A 17,333-nucleotide genomic window follows, 5' to 3' on the forward strand; every position below is an offset into this window, starting at 1 on the left:
CTCCTCTGTTACAATAAGACATGAGTGATTTTGTCTGTGACATTTCCTTCCCGGCTAAAGGAGGAGGATGTGTGGCTTATTGAGGTGTGCAGGGACAAAACTTTTTCACCATCAGCCACATAAAGGATTATGATTAAATGAATGATTAATTATAGTCCCTCAGAGTGGCTGCTAAATGCAGGTGAACCTTGTTTACGGGAGCACAATACCAACTGAGACTGACTTGTGGAGGCTGGGTGCAGGTGCCCTGTTTATGAGGAGCATTGCAGGCAAATTGGCTTGCCCGCGTTTCAGCCGCGCGGGTGCCAGATGCGGTGGCCGCGGGGCAGCTTTGCCCGTGGCACTGACCGACTTGTGTGGCAGAGAAGGTGGAAGAGGCAGACCTGAAGGTGAGGCTTTTCTGGGTAGGGTTCACTTCTCCCATCCTTTCCACTGAGGTTTCACTCACACTGGCTGAGCTAAACAACAGCCTTAGAAGCCTGGAAAGGTAGAAACATTATCATATATAGCCTTGGCCCCCCATGGTCACTTTCCCCCCTCTTTCGTGTCCCTCCCTCTGGCTTCCGATAATGGCGAAGTAAATAAGTAGGACTCTTCCAGGTTTTGGTTCAAGGAACAGCTGCCGCCTCCTCTTCTGCCTGGTCTAGGTCTGTCACATGTGCTTGTACCTGTGCCGGCAGGATTTGGCCATGTGATGTCTTATTTTTTAAGTTATTATTTCTTAATATTACCGTGCATGTCAAATGTGCTCAAAAGGGGTCAGGAAGGAAGAGGTTCAGACAGAGAGCCTACGTGAGACGGGTGAGCCTGACCTTGCTGCCACTAACTCAGCTTCACTTGCAGCATCAGCTGTGAGTTACAGGCAAATAACCTGCAAATGGCCACTGACGTCTAATTACGCTCTTGTCCAGTTGTTCAGCAAGCATCATTCTGGAGCTCGAAACTCTGGGGTCTTCCTCCACCTTGTCCAGGGCCACGTTCTCCTCCATGCTTCCAGGAAGACTGCGTTTAGCATGTGTGACCCAAACTAGGCAATGCTTTAGGGAAGAACTTTCTTTGCTAGGGTCTGTATATTGAATTACCAGTTTGGTAAAGGCAGTCAGTTGAATCCAGAAGGTGGAAGAAAGTAAAACAGTCCTCTGACTTTTTGCTGAAAGGAGATAAAATGAATTGGAGAAAAAAAATGCCTAAGGTTTGGAAAGCAGAGAAATCTTTGCTTTCATGGCAGTTAAAAGTGAACAAAAATACAGGCATGAGATGGAAATAATTTTTTTAATTCTGTAAATTGCACAAATAAATCAACTGTGTGCTTTAAACATAACTGAGAAATCAATTTCACAAATAAAGGAATAATTCATAAACATTAATAAAAAGCTGTGTTCAAGGACAAATTGCTTCCATTCCATTTCCATCTCTTTTGCTCTTAAACTTAATAATATTTCTCACATACCCTGTTGTAAGTTGAATATTTTGATTGCACCTGCATTTTAATCAGCACTACTTTGTTAGTCACAGATCATGGCTCCCTGGCCTGAGGTGGAAAAGCCTGAAACCAATAACTATATTGGGGACTCCTCCAAACAAAACCAGAACATGGCTGGGAAAGAAGGAGAAAATCACAAAGGTAATGTGAGCTCACCTGTGAGTTACAGAGATATATAAGTTTTGGGGCTCCTTCGAGAAGATGGAAAGTAATTAAACTGTTTTTCTTAAATGTTCTATTTCATCAGGCAACGTGGCTTCACTTGGAAATAAAGGAGAAATTCAACCTGCGTTTTCCACAATAGCCTTGATAGATGAGACAACTCCAGAAGAAGGTGACCCATGGGCTCTGCCGGAACTGCAGGACACTGGGGTCAAGTGGTCAGGTAGCCATTTCTCAGTAAATATGTTACCTGTACTTATTTTTTCCATCACTTCTGCTCTCTTTGTCTTGCTTATTTTTCTGAAATGATATTTGCTGTAGAACTGAATTTAAGATTTGAGGAGTTTTCAGATCTAAGCTTTACACTCTGTCTCACCTTCCCCAACAGTGAATGGGGATATTATATTTAGTCAGTTAAGAAAAATCTGGAAATCATGCTGCTTACCCTCCTTAAAACACAAGGAGATATATGGAAAACAATCCAAAACTAATATGGTTTTATATCCAGGCTCCTATTGGTCTTTCTTTACTCAGTAGGATGACTGTGTAAAACCGAGGGTCAATCTCAGACTTTGTAGGCTTTTGTCACATACCGAAAGCTTTTACATGGTAAAACCAGGTAAACAAACTACCTGCTTCTGCAGTTAAAATTTGATTAAAGAGAACATTGTTTTGGGTTTAATCAAGTACTGGGGTCACAACACTGTCTTTGACTCCGTAGTCTCTGCTTGTGTGCTAGGCTATTCAAGAGAGAACATCAGACACATCAAGCAAATCTTTTATGCGTAACGTATTTGTTTTGCAGAACTGGATAGAAAAGGAAAAATCATTCGTGTACTCTACGGGATAGGGAAGTTTATTATGCTACTTGGATTACTCTACTTGTTCGTGTGTTCTCTGGATGTACTGAGCTCTGCTTTTCAACTGGTAGGAGGTATGAAAATGTCTAAAATATCAAGAATAAACTATGAATGAGGCAGTAAGTTTCATCTGAGTGAGTAAATTACAAGTATCACTCTTCAAGAACATTCTCCATAGACTTATGTGTTGAGATATAGATTCAGAAGGAAGTAGCTCTGATTGAAGACTGACCTTCCTTTGTTTGAAAGCGCCTTTGTTTCTCAAATTCCAGAGAGCTGTTGATGTAGGGATTATTGGCCCTGATTTCTTAGTAGGTTCCTGTTACTTTGGTTTACACAAATACATCTGTGCATAAATTTGTCTCATGTGAAAGACATTTCAACAAGGTGAAATATGAAAATTGCACTCTTGGTCAAAGCACCCAGCACTGAAATGTCACCCAAGTCTTTCAAAGATGAAAACTATTGAAATGTATTTTTTGCATTTACCTGTCTCCAAGGGTTGAATTCTGCTGAAGGATTCAGAAGAGTTATCAGAGAAATGTGTGAGCTTCTGTGGAGGTACTTTGGATTTTTGTCAGCACAGAAAGCTACAGGAACAGAATTACTCAGGGTTATTAAAATAGTTTTCCTTGATGCAGTAACCAAAAATATCAAGGCAGTAATAGCATTTAAATCTGTGCACGTGTGGGTTTTTTACCGTACAGTCTTTCCTCTGATGGCTGTAGTTTTATATGGTTCTCTGCAGAGTTCAGTAGAGCTTGTTCAGTCACTGAAATGACAGAACATAAAGTATTTTCTGATAAATTAGAAGCTGAGAGTTCAAGACTTGAATTTGGATCCCTGGGCTACATCATCTTGTACATTTTTTGGCTGGCAAGCATTGCTATATATGTATCAATTAAATGGTTGAACGATCTTTAATTAAACGCTCTGATAATACGGACTTTAACTTGCACTTCCCTCACTCTGAGAATATGTTTTTTGTAGGTAAAGCAGCAGGGGACATTTTTCAGGATGATTCAGTGCTGTCTAATCCTGTTGCGGGATTGGTGATTGGAGTTCTGGTGACAGTTATGGTCCAGAGCTCCAGCACTTCTTCATCCATTGTGGTCAGCATGGTGTCCTCCACACGTAAGTCTGCTTACAGTATCTTCCTAGAAATCACTCATAAATGTCGGTCTGGGGTGCAAACATTCCCAACTGTGTTCAAGTTGTAGAAGCTTTGGGTGCGAGAGTAGAGACTGCAGAACAAGATTTTCACAGCTGTTGCCCTGATATCAAATAAAAATTTAAAAAGTAATAATAATAATAATAACAGTAGTAGTAGTAGCAGTAATAATAATAATAAGTCCACAACTGCCACAAAAATAATTGGAAACCTTGGCATTGAATGCATTAATTTTGGAAGTATCTGCATACTTTTCTCATGTTAGCCAGTTACTGAACTTCATTTGTTTCTGTGGCATCATTTCAAACAAAATGCCCGGGAAAAAGAGACTATCTTACTCTGGCCCTCTAATGTGTGGTGAAAAATGATAACCATGGGCTGCAGTTTCAGTGGGGATCACAGGACTATGGGAGTACCACGTTCCCAGGGGGCTTGATTAAAGCAAACGTATCTGGATTGGAGCACCTAATCCCAGTGACATCAAGAGAAGTCAGGGTTCCAGTGACATTAATAGATGTTAATTTTCATTGAAGCAAAGAGCTTGCTGATGATCTGATTTTTTCATTCAGTGCTTCCTTTTCTGCTTTCTAGTGCTGACTGTTCGATCAGCTATTCCTATCATAATGGGGGCAAACATTGGCACCTCAGTTACAAACACGATTGTGGCACTCATGCAAGCTGGGGACAGGAACGAATTTAGAAGGTATTGTACTTAAACACTAGATCTGAAAAGTTGCTTTTCTTCCTTCTTTGTAGGTTTTCTTCTATATTCCCTATCACTACTACAGCCATTCAACCGTTCTATTGGCCAAAATTTGAATGTCTAGTTAGGAAAGTCACAAGCATGGCCATGGCCAAGGTATAATGCTGTCTAGATATATGGCTTCCTATACTTGGAGAAGCATATTGGGTTCCTTTAAAAGTTTTGTGGTTTTGTAAGAATCCACCATTTTTAACGCTCTTGCACAAGGATGAAGTTTTAACTGCTCCCACTATACTACCGACCTTTGATTATCTCATAATTATGGGAGGGCTGTACAAGAAGTTAATATTAGAGTATTTTGGTCTAGTCTCCTTAAAAGACTTCATTGTTGAAGGTTTTTTAAGTCTACAGTGAGCAAGAGCTGGTAACTGTAGAGAAATGAAGTGTTCTGGCTGTCAAATATATACAGTGACAACTTGTAGACTGCCACTTGATATTATCAGTGAGAGAGCTCATGGCTTATTGGAGACGGGCAGTAAAATTGGCAGGGATATGAGACTTTGGTACCTTGTCATTTATGGCATAACAGACGTATGAAATACACTTAGCTAAAGCCTCTGACGGAAGCGCTGTGGCTCCTCAGGCTGTGGAGGAGAAGCTGGAAGGGACCTGTACACCAACGGTTTGCAAGAACATGTGAGAGGGCTGCAAAGAGCCATCTCCCGCCATGAGTCAGGGAGAACAGGTCCCAGAGGCAACGCCTGGCTGAGGATTAAATATGTACCAAAAATGGGTGAGAGGCAAAACAAATGCAGGCCGTACAGCCACTTTGTTCTTCAGACCAGTACTCTTGGCAATCTCATGTTAAGGATCATTTTTGCCCTTCCTAGTTTGTCTTGTTTCACTCAGCTGGCTCGCTCTTTCACTCAGCCAACAGTGTGGAGACAACTTAGCACTCTATAGCAAAGTAGCCAACTGCTGTGACCCCAGAAATGAAATTATTCCCATCTTGAAATGGGCTTCATCCTCACTTCTATGATTTAATATTTAATTGATGTTGCGCACATGCTGTTTAATTAAAAGCAGCTTTTTAAATTTTTTCTCACAGGGCCTTTGCTGGGGCAACAATCCATGATTTCTTTAACTGGCTCGCTGTGTTTGCGCTGTTGCCCATTGAAGTTATTTCTGGCTATCTTTACCATCTCACCAGTGCTATAGTTGAATCCTTTCACCTTGAAAGTGGTGAGGATGCCCCTGAGTTACTAAAAGTTATCACAGACCCCTTTACAAAGCTCATCATTGAGGTAAGCTCTTTCTCCCTTCAAGGAAGCTGCTTACTTGGTTCAGTTACAGCTAATCAAAATGCTCTGAATATGGTGGGGGGCTCCCACTCACTTCTCTGTGTCCTTGGGGTGAAGCTCATTAGCAGGTGGATTCTTCTTTTTATTAGCATTTCATAAAGCCCCAGCTCTATATTTCCCATTTCTATTTCCCCCACATTTCACCATAACGATGTCAGACCTAGCTAGGAGCACTGGGAAGGCAGGTGAGGACAAATACAGCCACATGGGATGGGTGGGATGGATGGGATGGCAGCCTGTTGCCTAGACATTGGCAGATAGTACTAGCTGGGACAACCTAGCACATCCAGAAGATCTGCATAGGACCAGAAGAGCTGACACTGAAATTATGGGAAACTTGCACAACTCCAGAGGGACAGCTGGAGGCCAGGGGACATGTGCACAACTTCTAAAATGGCAGTAAATGCATGTAGGTAGTTGTGTCAGTGTAGCTGTTTATACAGAAAGAGTGAGATGAGGTGGTGGATGATTTGGGGAGAATGAGACACAGTGTTTGTGCCCGTAGAGTTGTACCTTTTTCTGGGAGTAAACCCCCTCCTACCTGTTGGGCAGCAGCTCCAGCATTAGAGATGGTCGTGCAGGCTTTATGTGGTTGAGCTTCCAAAGGGAGTTATTTGAGTAAGGCCGAACAGAAGTGTGTGATGCAAGTTGGAATAATGCTTTTTTTTTCTTCTTCTTTTTTTTAAAGCTTGATAAATCAGTAATAAATGCAATTGCTACAAATGATGAATCAGCAAAAAACAGAAGCCTGGTAAAGATTTGGTGCATAACTGAAACCAATGTGGTGAGTATCATGCTAAATTCATTCCCAGGTTCCTCAGAAAATATATTACCTATCTGTAGCTGACACTCCTTATCATAGGATTGTGAAATTAGATTTTTAAATAAGTATTTTTTTTGCAGCAGATAAAGAATGAAAACAATTTAATGTAGTTTTTGCTCCACTTAAATCAAGGATGTCATACCAGTGGTGAGCTTGACCTTGTTGCTTTCAGTACCATGCAGGCCCTTGCTTATCAGAACTGGTAGTTTGGAGCCAAGCCTTTTTCTCCTTTCACATCCAAATGCCTTTAAACTCTGATACGATTACCAACTCCCTGAAAGTGGAAAAAATCTGCAGTACAGGCCAAAGAAAATATCTCTTTGCCCACCATTTATCTATTGAACCAGCTTTAGTCTTAACGTGTGTTAGGGTGACCTGGTGGCACCTGGTTATTTGCAGCTTTCTTGGAAAACTGCCCTCGGAGAAAGCCTCTGTGGGGCTATGTCCAGTTGTTCTTAACCCAAGCAACACTGCAGCCTGGAGGAATCTGTTGCCCAGATCGACACCAATGAGTATTTTGGTAAACTGTGGAGCTGAGTGTTTGGTTTGCGTTGTTCAGCTAACTAACAATTAGAGCATTAAATATCCCTTGGATCTCTAATGAGACTATTCTACTTGTTGGTATGTATAGAAAAGTAATTCCTGAAGTCCTGAGGCAGAAGATACTTAAGAACACACAGCGGAGGTTAAAATTAAGTGCTTGGGTTTTTAGAGGAGCCCAGCTCCTGCTGAATGATGGTCTGGATGGCCAGTGAAACGCTAGCTAGGGAGATAGCACCAGGAGCAGAGCTGTGCTAATGTGAAGCTGCTCAGGTTACGCTGCTGCTGAGGAGCTGGGTATTTCATCTCAGGGGAGGCATCGTCCTTGGGCACCTGTACTGCTTTCAGGCTCCCAGCCCGCGCTTGGCTACCCCTTCGCCGCGCTGCCAGAGCAGGCACAGCCTAACTCTCAGGGTGGTCTTGAGCCCCTGAGTCCTACAGTCCCCCCACCCTTAGAAGACAAGCAACTACACAGAAAGCATAGGCTGAGGGTTACATTTCCATATACACAGTTTTTTTCCGTGTTTGCCTATATTTTGGCTGTGTAACTACTGCCCAAGCATGTAGTCAAATTACAAAAATGCATGAAATGCCTACAAGCTTGACTTGAACTTGGTGGGGGAAGAGGAATATCGTTTAAATGATTTACATTCGTAGTGTGTTAAACTCATTTCTGGCAAAAATGATTATACAGACTTATGGCAGGGATAAATACATGCAGACTCCATATGTTAAAAGCAAAACATGAGGATAAACATTTTGATCTAATGCAGCTGCTTTGAAACTCAGATGTCTGAAAAAAATTCAGGAAGGTGAGAAATAACACTGCATTGTGTTTGCAAAGGCTGACGCGTTGGGGAGGCTGGAGACCAGGCACTCCCTGACGATGTGGGGGCACCGGATCCACCCCCAGCTTTGCCCATCTGCATCAGCTGGAGGCGAAACGCGAATGTGGGTGTCTGCAGGCAGTGCCCAGCAAGAAAATAGGATTTCTCTTTCCCCATTTCTGCAAAAGAGAATCACTCAAACACATCTTAAAGATACCTCCTGTTCAGCAGCGAGGTTCAGAGTCCATTTGGCTGTTAGCTGCGCTCGTGGCGAAGTGCAATTCAGTCAGCAAACCCTTCCTTAATCTGCGTGAGTGCTTATGGACCTAGCATCAGAACGCAATGTGTCTGGGCTAGGAGCTCTTATAGGGAAGGTTTTATTGTGGTGTAAATAGAAATTCATGTTCAGCTCAGTAAGACTAATGCTAATCGTAGTGCTAGTAATTAGCTCTTAGATAGCATTTGAGCTTTAAGAAAGAAAGTATTACCAGCACGTCTGTTTCTACAGACAGGAAAACTGAGGCATAGGAAGGCAGCGTGAGCAGCTTGTGCTCATCCAGCAACAGAGGCTGCACTAGTATTGTAGTATTCTGAATCACAGGCCTGTGCAGTACTCACCAGACCATTAACTGCAGTTAAGACGACAGTCTAGAGGTCTTTCTTTGACCCAAGGAAGCTGTGGCACTGGCTGGAAAAGCAATGCCACGGTCCCCCAGCTGCAGCAAGGCATGAACCTCATTCCACAAATCCTGACATCAGGAGTTAAAGTTCTTAGCTACTGATGACGTGGTGCTATGGTTATTACAATGTAGAAGGTTTGGGGGATATTTTAATCTTTAAATGCTGTATTGATTGACTTGGGTAACAGCACAACCATTTATTTTAAGAATGCAAAAAATTTTGCCTTGTCATTAATGTGGTGCCAGCTTACACTCCAGCTTACAAATCTGCCTTCAGCTGATGAATGCTTGGTTGTAGTAAAAACCTAGAACTTTGCATGAGTTCTTAATGAAGGCTTGTAGGTGACCGAACTATCTGCTTTGTCTCGCAATCTTTAGACACTGCAGAATGTCACAATTCCACCTTCAGAAAACTGCACATCTCCTGACCTTTGCTGGACCGAAGGAAACATGACATGGACCATCAAGAATGTAACTGAAACAGAATATATCAGTAAATGTAAGTAGCAGAACTATTTCTTCTTTGGCAATACCTTTACAAATGTATATATAGCTTTCTAATAGTGTTAACAGACTACTTCAGAGGTACAGTGAGAGGCACTCGCACACAAGGTACTACTGCAGGTGCAGTCAGAGCAGCCTGTGCTCTGTTATAGCTACACAGCTGGAGTTACCAGTATCATCATGGTAACTGGCTGCAGATGGATTTCTTTCCACGCTCCCTGATAACAGTAATTGAAATCTTCAGTATCATGTCACCCTTGCTGTTAGGTGACTTGGAGCTACGGTTACTTTGCTGTAATGGTTGCTTGGGTATCTCCATCCCTATGCATGCCCTTCAGGACTTTGAACAGCCCTTCTCAGGCATGCAGCCACCTCTGGGAAGAGCCAACCCACCATTCGGCTTGGAGCACACCAAAATTTCCTCGTGCTGTTGTATTTCTCTCCCTTGCACATGGTCAAGCAGCTCCTGCCTGCCCCGCAGGGGTGCCCACTGTGTATTTTATAAGCGTGTCCACAGAAGAGCCCCTCTTGCCCCCCTCAGACGTGGCTTTTGTGGAGCAAGGGAGGTGGCGTTTTCACTCTTTGCATCACCCCCTCACGCTGTGTGTGCTTTGGTCCCATTTTCTTAGGTACATGTATGAAAACTGGAGCTGGGCTTGGGACCAGAAGGAAAAATGTGGCTAGGCCAATTCATTTTCCTTTTCTTTTTCAGGCCAGCACCTCTTTGCAGACACAGACCTGCCTGATCTTGCCATCGGTCTCATCCTTCTGGCTTTGTCCCTGCTTGTTCTGTGCTCCTGTTTGGTGATGATTGTTAAGCTATTAAACTCTGTGCTTAAAGGACAAGTGGCAAGCGTTATCAAGAAGACGATCAACACTGGTAATTATCTGCTTTTCCTGAAGATTGTTTTCAGGAATGACAAGGACATTGAGCACGTTTATTGGTATCTCCTGTTCAGGCAGATATTCTAGAATAGTTTAAAGAAAACAGTATTAAACAAAAATCGCTGCCCCTCCCCAACATTTTTTCTCCCAAGCATGTTATTTTCTTTCTTTTAAAAATTTATCAGCGAACAGCTTGCTTGAGAACTGCAGCAGATTAACAGCAACAGAGACCAAAGTCCAGGCTCTGTTTCTTGATGTATAATCATTAGCTGTTAGAAATGTAACGTTCCCATCCTCAAAAGATAGCGCTGAAGTGCTGAGATCGTGATTGCCTGCTCTGGGACACAGCCTGCATGTTTCTTCTAAAGTTGAAAAAAAGTTTGTAGTGATTAATGATCTAATTCCCTTTGCTTGTCCTGTTCCACTGCTTAACCCTCTCTTCAGTAGGATAAGGCAGCCCTGAATAGTTGTACTTTCTGTCTTTCCCTGTGTTTTCCAGGTGTTTTTTCAGCCTGGATCTATTGAGTGCAAATGTGGGGTTTTTTTCACTTGGCTGCTTTTTCTTCCTCCTCCCTTGAATGGAGAGGTTAGAACCTGTAGCAGAGAAAAGCAGTCCTGGCACGTCTCTGGCTGTGGTTGAAGAGAGAGCTCACAGAAATGGGGAAGGCAACAAAGTGGTCCCCATGCTCTGTCTTCTCTTCTCCTGGGCAAAGAACACTGCCTGAATCAAAAACAAGGGGTAGAAAGTAATCAGCTGCTGGGTACTGTTCATTTGTGATCTACTCTGTGTTCCTCTGTGTCTTCCCGATTAAGTCCTCACTTCTTGGCTCACTCCTAAATCTGCAGACTACAGGGGACCATTGTGCCTAGCTTCTCTAATCAGCATGATTAGCTTTTCTTTGCAAGAGTTAACAAGTGAATTTTTAGGAGGTGATCTGCTTGAAACTAGTTAGAACAACCAACCTGATTTTCTCAGGATGGTCTTCACAGCTCTTGGTTGCCGAAACCAAGGCACTCAAGACACCTAGAAGGGTTTCTGCTGACCTCTGTGGAAATATTTCTTGTACCTAATTGTATTACAACGTACGTGCTACCCTGGGTCAGGACAAATGTCTGCCTAGTCTAGTATCCATCTCAAAGTGTATCCAGTGGTAGAAGACTGGAAAGGGAGTACAGTGAACAGGGTAAATTAGAGTAGTAGAACTGACTCTGACCCAAAATTGTCATTTAAGAGGCAATATGCAAACAATGTATCTACATGCTTAATAGTCTTTTCAGTGCTGTGTTACTGTTACATAGAGCATTCTGTTATCCTAAAGACAATGTTCTCCCTCTATTTTTTTTTTAGATTTCCCATTTCCTTTTACTTGGCTAGCTGGATACCTGGCTATGCTTGCAGGGGCTGGTATGACCTTCGTTGTCCAAAGTAGTTCTGTTTTCACATCTGCTATTACACCCCTTGTTGGTAAGTTGTCAGTACTGTATTCTTTAATGCCATGTTTTATCTTCTCCATCATTCTGAAACCACTCAATCCTGTTTCTTTTCTCCTAGGTATTGGTGTTATAAGCATTGAGCGCTCTTATCCCCTTACCTTAGGAGCTAATATTGGCACAACCACAACAGCTATACTTGCAGCTTTAGCAAGTCCAGGGAGTACCTTAAAATATTCTTTACAGGTCAGTATAAAACTTCCTTGACTTCATTTAGAAGTTGCAACTTTTCTGAAAAAAAAACTGACAAAATTGGCTTTGATGCAAATATGCCATGGATGTCATGCCTGATTTTGTGTGTGCTATTAATGACAGCTCATTCATTTCAACTGCTAGAGCAAAAAGCTTGTATTAAACATTCCCAGAATGTCAGTATATAGTAAAACCTTGCTTTTGTAAATTGGGCGTGATCTGATTGAATTAATTCAGAACTGACACAGGGTGGGCCAATCGACCCCTGAGCGTGGGGTCTCTGCAGCTTGGAATTCAGTGCCCACATCTCTGACAACCCTCTTAGGTAGTCCCCTATGAGGGTTACCAATTTCTGTAAGTTCCCTCCTCAGGACGCTAACTCTGTTCATGCAGTATACAGGGAATCCTGTAACCTAAGTGAAGGATGTACAGCCCTTAAGATGGCAAGTTGTCTACCTACCTGAGGTTGCAGTGAGCATCACGGCATCTATTTTCTCATTGTAAACCTAATCTGAGTGGGTTTTATTGAATTCCTTGTTGCCTCAGACTGTTTGAAAAGTAGGCAGCTTGTCTTTGGGCTCCCATTTACCACCCGGTAAAGAACATTCCAGGCAGCAGATAACATTTGAATGAACCCTCTACATCAAAGAGTGAAAAGATAATGAGGTGTCCTTTGTGAATAGGATGAATGTTTTTTACTAGCCACAATAAATCAAGAAAATTACAGAAGTCATTTTATTGTTCTCAGGCATGGTAGAACAGATGTAATCATGAGAAGATACTATCTTGACCAAGCTCAGATTTCGTGATAACTTGCTGTTTTTATAACGTACTTTAAAAATAAACTTTCATATTTACTTTAGTCTGATAATAGTTATAGAATGAAAATAAGGTGAGCGGGGAATGTACTGTTTTGTTCAGAATATGCTTATTCTGCCTTAAGCAACTTCTGAAAGCTTTAGCAAGTAGGTGTCTCTTCACACTTAATTTTTAAAAAAACAATTTTGAAGTATGTGAATCAAATTATTATGAAAGACCTGGATGAAGTCACATTCCAGGAATCTCCTCAGTGCCCTATAAACTTTTAGCTAATTTTTGTAAAATCCAGATTTGTACCGTTAACAATTTCTCAACAGCCTGTACGCAGTATCTAATTTACACTTCCCATCTTTTCACTGAAAACTGATGGGTGCAGAACCCAATAATGAACAGTTCTCATGTGGTTCTCATGCCTTGCTAACAACAGGACTGTTCCCTGAAAGCTGTTTGGTTTGTCAGCTTTACTTCTGATGGGACTCCATTTCTTGCAGTTGAAAGCTGCATTTTAACACTTCTGCATCTGTGAGGAGATATGCCATCCCCTCCAGGCTTGCCTTGTGTCCAAAAGCTGTCCCCAGTTTGTAGGCAGCAATCTTTACAATGTACGAGGTATTACTGAGTCCTTGCTTAGTGCTAGGAAAGGCCCTGCAGTGAAATAGCACGAAAGACAAGAACAAACAGTGGGGAGCAAGGAAAGGGAAACTATGGAGCCTTAGCGCCACTGGAAGTTATTAACATGTCGGTAGAAGCCTTTAAAGGCATTTTAGCTAATGCACTTCTCAAATGTTTTTGCTTTCAGATTGCCTTGTGCCACTTTTTCTTCAATATTTCTGGGATTATTTTGTTTTACCCACTACCCTTTACCCGGCTGCCAATCCGCATGTGCAAGACCTTGGGGAACATAACAGCCAAGTACAGATGGTTTGCTATATTTTATCTTCTCCTCTGCTTCTTTCTGTTGCCTTTGTTTGTATTTGGTCTGTCACTGGCAGGCTGGCCAGTCCTTTTGGGTGTTTGCCTTCCCCTGTTTCTTCTTTTTATTGCTGTGGTTGTAATTAATATTATGCAGTCAAAGCGACCACATTCACTGCCTGAGAAGCTCCAAAATTGGGATTTCCTACCCATCTGGATGCACTCCCTAGAGCCCTGGGACAATATAATTATGTCTTCGCTCTCCTTTTGTGGGAAACACTGCTGCGGCTTCTGCAAGTGCTGCAAAGTCAATGCAGAACAGGAGGGTGCCAAAGACAAGCAACTAAAAACTATGGAGGTTTATGAAAACACCATTGCGATGGCTGATGAAGAAAGAGGTGGAAGAAGGGCACCAGCTGCAGCTTGTGTTGAAAAAACAGGCACAAACAACACGGCCTTATAGTAGTGGATCAACCCATATTAGCAGAGATACAGCATAGAACAGTCAGGCTCTTGAAAACCACCTTGGATAATGCACTGAGGACAGAGTGAACATTTTGTTAGGTTCCTGCAGCCAGTGATATATCACTCATCGAGGAATGGAGTCAAACAAGCTTGACAGAGTCCCTAGAAAATCTATGATCAGTTGAAAAGCTAATGACAGTTTTGCTTACAGAGGATCTACTATGTGATACCTTCATCCAATGCTATCAGTAGCAAACAAAAGAAATCCTGATGTAGTCCCATGAAGAGAGGGATGAAAGGAGTGGTGAACAATTCAAACTTAATTAAAAAACAAACAAACAAACAATGCACTTGTAGAACAGCCTTTCTGACCTACTGGCTTATTCAGCAGAAGTTGCTTTATAATACCTAAAAAGCTCTGGAAATGGAAAAAAAAACCCCAACCCCCCCCCCCCCCCCCCCCCCCCCCCCCCAAATCCTAATGTTTTCATTGGCTTGTTTGCAGTGGTCAAAATGGAAAACAGTAGTTTTCCCAATATGGACAAAATCTATTCTGTTTGTATGAAGGAAAACAAGATGCTGGGACATCCTTCAGAAGCTCTGGGAGTCCTGCTCTGGCATAAAGGTGTGCGTAAGCCCATTTGAGCCTTCTCTGTCTCCTTTAACACTGGAGACCGGAGTTATAATCTTTTATTATCTCAGGCTAAAGGCCATGTAAGTAATTGCTGATCCCTCTGCCTGCTGAAGGTTAAGCACTGGGTTTGGAGACACTGGGTGGCTACCAAAGGGCTTGATGAACTCAGGATGTGGTTGTGTGGCCATTCCTCTCTCTGGATGGTCCTCTCCAATCCTGTTCACCATGTAACCCCACAATCAGAGGAATGGTGCAGGAAGGAGGACAAGTGGCCAGCGTAGGGGAGGAGACAGCCAGCCAAGCCTGGGCTGATGCCAGGAGATCTGTGTGCAACTGTGACTCCATTTGGCTGAGCCACAAAATGACTTTTCAGAGTAGCGGTGGAGACTGGCTTTAGAGCTACAAAAGAGAGAACCTGGAGAGCAGATCATGGCTGCCACGGGACATAGAGTAACATTTACTGGAGAGAAAGGAGTGTTCACTCTGCACTATCACTTTGCGCTCTGAGCCACCCTCAGAAATAATGTGAATTTTACTGGCAATTGTATGTAGCAATCCAAATCCCAGATAATATCCATAAGTAGTGTAGTCACTACCCTGTATAGTCAATCCATAGGTAGTGTAGCACTTAGTGGGAAGCTGCTTGTGCTCAAATCTTAGCGTTACTGATGTTTTAGTAAATGCTTGTGAGGCTGCTCTGAATCATGGGCTGACAAAAGGCATAATTTCAATGTCAGAAAAAGAGTATTTCAAAGATGCACTGAGTACTTCTGCTGGCCTTCAATAGCTTAGATATCAGTGAATATGGGATAACATCTGAAGTCCAATGACTAACATTAAAAAAAAATCAGCTGGCTGAGTGTAGGCCAAGTGTCATTTAAAGCCAGTTTACATGGCTGAGTTGTAGATTAAATTTGTCATGGAAGTGCTGAGAAGACCATTAGATTAACGAAGCCACTCTGTGCTGCTAGAACACATTTACTTCTGAATAGTTTGTTTTCTGCAGAGCTCTGAAATTCAGTAGGTTGAATTTGGCTATCAGGTAAATATGTACATTTTAGAAGTGAAAATTGTTTTCATTTACTTTTATAAACCAACATTTAAACTGGCAAACTGTGTTGCTGAAAATGTGTTTGCAAATTGCATTCATACTGAGATTCCAACTGTCTCTGTAACTGTAAGCCAGTGACAAAATGCTTAGAATCAGAGTGGATTTCCAAAAGCATCTAGTTTTGGTATAGTTCTGCTCTTTTGGGCTTTAGTAGCAAAGAACAGACTTATGCCAAACTACTCTTTTAAAAATTATTTTCCTTGTCCTTCACGTAGTTGAAACAGAATTTTGTCAGCATCTCATTTTTAAAGTGGAATTTTGATATCTTCAGTAATTCTTCTTCATTGTATTCTCGCAATTCTGGATGCTTTCAGAATCTGTTTCTTTAAATCCCAGTGTGCAATTCCCATGCTCTGTTTCTTCATGAAAAATATGAAAAAAATATCCAGAATTCTTTCCAAGTTATCTCAAGTTTCCATTGACCACCCACTGAAACAGGAAACATTTTAATCTACTTTTACTCATTTCTTAAACAACGTGCACCTTATTTTGCATCTTGAAGTAAAGCCATCAAGCACAGTGATAATAACTGTGGGAAAGCAGTTCTTACAACAGAATCAGGGTAATAATTAATAGTCAGACATATCAGTACTTTATGGTTCCTCATTGTAACATTTCCCCTATGATCTATTGAGTTCTTACTCTCCTCTCTCCTTGCTCCAGGCCATATTGTGCCATTGTTTTAGGCAGATTCCGACAAAGATTTCTGTTTAACACTTGACAGCACAACATGTCCCGGCATATTTCCCCCCCTGCTCTTACCAAAAGATATTTACACTTTATTTATAATTATTTGAGTGTACAGAATTTTTCGTAAGTTATACAGAAAAAGGCTTGTGATTGTGTTACATATTACGTATTTGAAAACTATGCAATGTTTATCTATAAAAATGTAAAAAGGAACTACTGTATATTTTGTAATATAACTTTTCAAATTGTAACTGTGTATACTGCGTATTATGGAGGCTATTGGCTCCATCAATAGGTTACATAAAGATTGTTAGCAATGCAGAGACAGATTTCTTAAGGTAAAGATGAAAAACACCTACATACATTCATAATATGGCTTAATGCACAAGGATATTGAACTCTACTTTTCTAAAAGATTTGAATTTTCTCTAATGAGGAATTTTGGAAATACAAGGTTTCTAAAATACTTTTTTGAACTCTTAAACACTACATCACATCTTTTAACTGTTTTGAGGACAGTATATGGCTTTATACTTTGTCATGAATATTCATCTTGTCTGTCCTCGTGCACTGAATGTAAAAATAAAGAGAAGTTTTAAAAAAATAAGATCTTTTAATAACATCTGTTTATATACATATCATAGAAGCTTGCAGAAAAATGAGTATGCAGACAAGTTCTAGTCTGAGCTGATGCAATGTACAAGAAACAAGGTTAGCATCAAGCACTAGAGAAAACCACTAGACACCCGTGTGTCCAATATTTTCACATGAATGAAAGATTTTCATATGGAGAAAAATAAAAATAATTGCTCAGTGCAATTGTGTGGGTCAAGATATTTTCTGGCAGGGTTCTGCAGGCTGTCCTCAGTGAACATATGAATGGGAGAGCAAAGCCAGGGCTGTTGTAACAACAGGGTGCACGGTGAGTTACAACAAATCGTCTGTATCACTGTGCTAGGCCGAGATTCTCCCTACTACATGAAAGATGGCAAACGGAGTGTTTCCAAAATGCTCCTTATA

At 41.5% G+C, this 17,333-nt stretch overlaps 1 protein-coding gene across 5 annotated transcripts in view; it reads left to right on the forward strand.

Moving 5' to 3' along the window:
- The window catches only part of SLC34A2 (solute carrier family 34 member 2), a 53,663-nt gene extending 36,581 nt beyond the window's left edge, over positions 1-17,082 (forward strand). For all 5 annotated transcript variants that reach the window (XM_030009376.2, XM_030009385.2, XM_030009395.2 and 2 more), the window contains 12 exons: positions 1,510-1,624; positions 1,731-1,868; positions 2,451-2,579; positions 3,496-3,639; positions 4,268-4,379; positions 5,488-5,683; positions 6,429-6,524; positions 8,989-9,109; positions 9,827-9,994; positions 11,348-11,464; positions 11,552-11,676; positions 13,301-17,082. In XM_030009376.2, the coding sequence (XP_029865236.1) occupies positions 1,510-1,624; positions 1,731-1,868; positions 2,451-2,579; positions 3,496-3,639; positions 4,268-4,379; positions 5,488-5,683; positions 6,429-6,524; positions 8,989-9,109; positions 9,827-9,994; positions 11,348-11,464; positions 11,552-11,676; positions 13,301-13,876 (2,037 nt within the window). In that variant the 3' untranslated portion in view covers positions 13,877-17,082. The remainder of the gene's footprint in view (positions 1-1,509; positions 1,625-1,730; positions 1,869-2,450; positions 2,580-3,495; positions 3,640-4,267; positions 4,380-5,487; positions 5,684-6,428; positions 6,525-8,988; positions 9,110-9,826; positions 9,995-11,347; positions 11,465-11,551; positions 11,677-13,300) is intronic.
- The last annotated feature ends 251 nt before the right edge of the window (positions 17,083-17,333 follow it).

The sequence above is a fragment of the Aquila chrysaetos genome, chromosome 1 (assembly GCF_900496995.4).
Source record: "Aquila chrysaetos chrysaetos chromosome 1, bAquChr1.4, whole genome shotgun sequence".
Classification (NCBI taxonomy): domain Eukaryota; kingdom Metazoa; phylum Chordata; class Aves; order Accipitriformes; family Accipitridae; genus Aquila; species Aquila chrysaetos.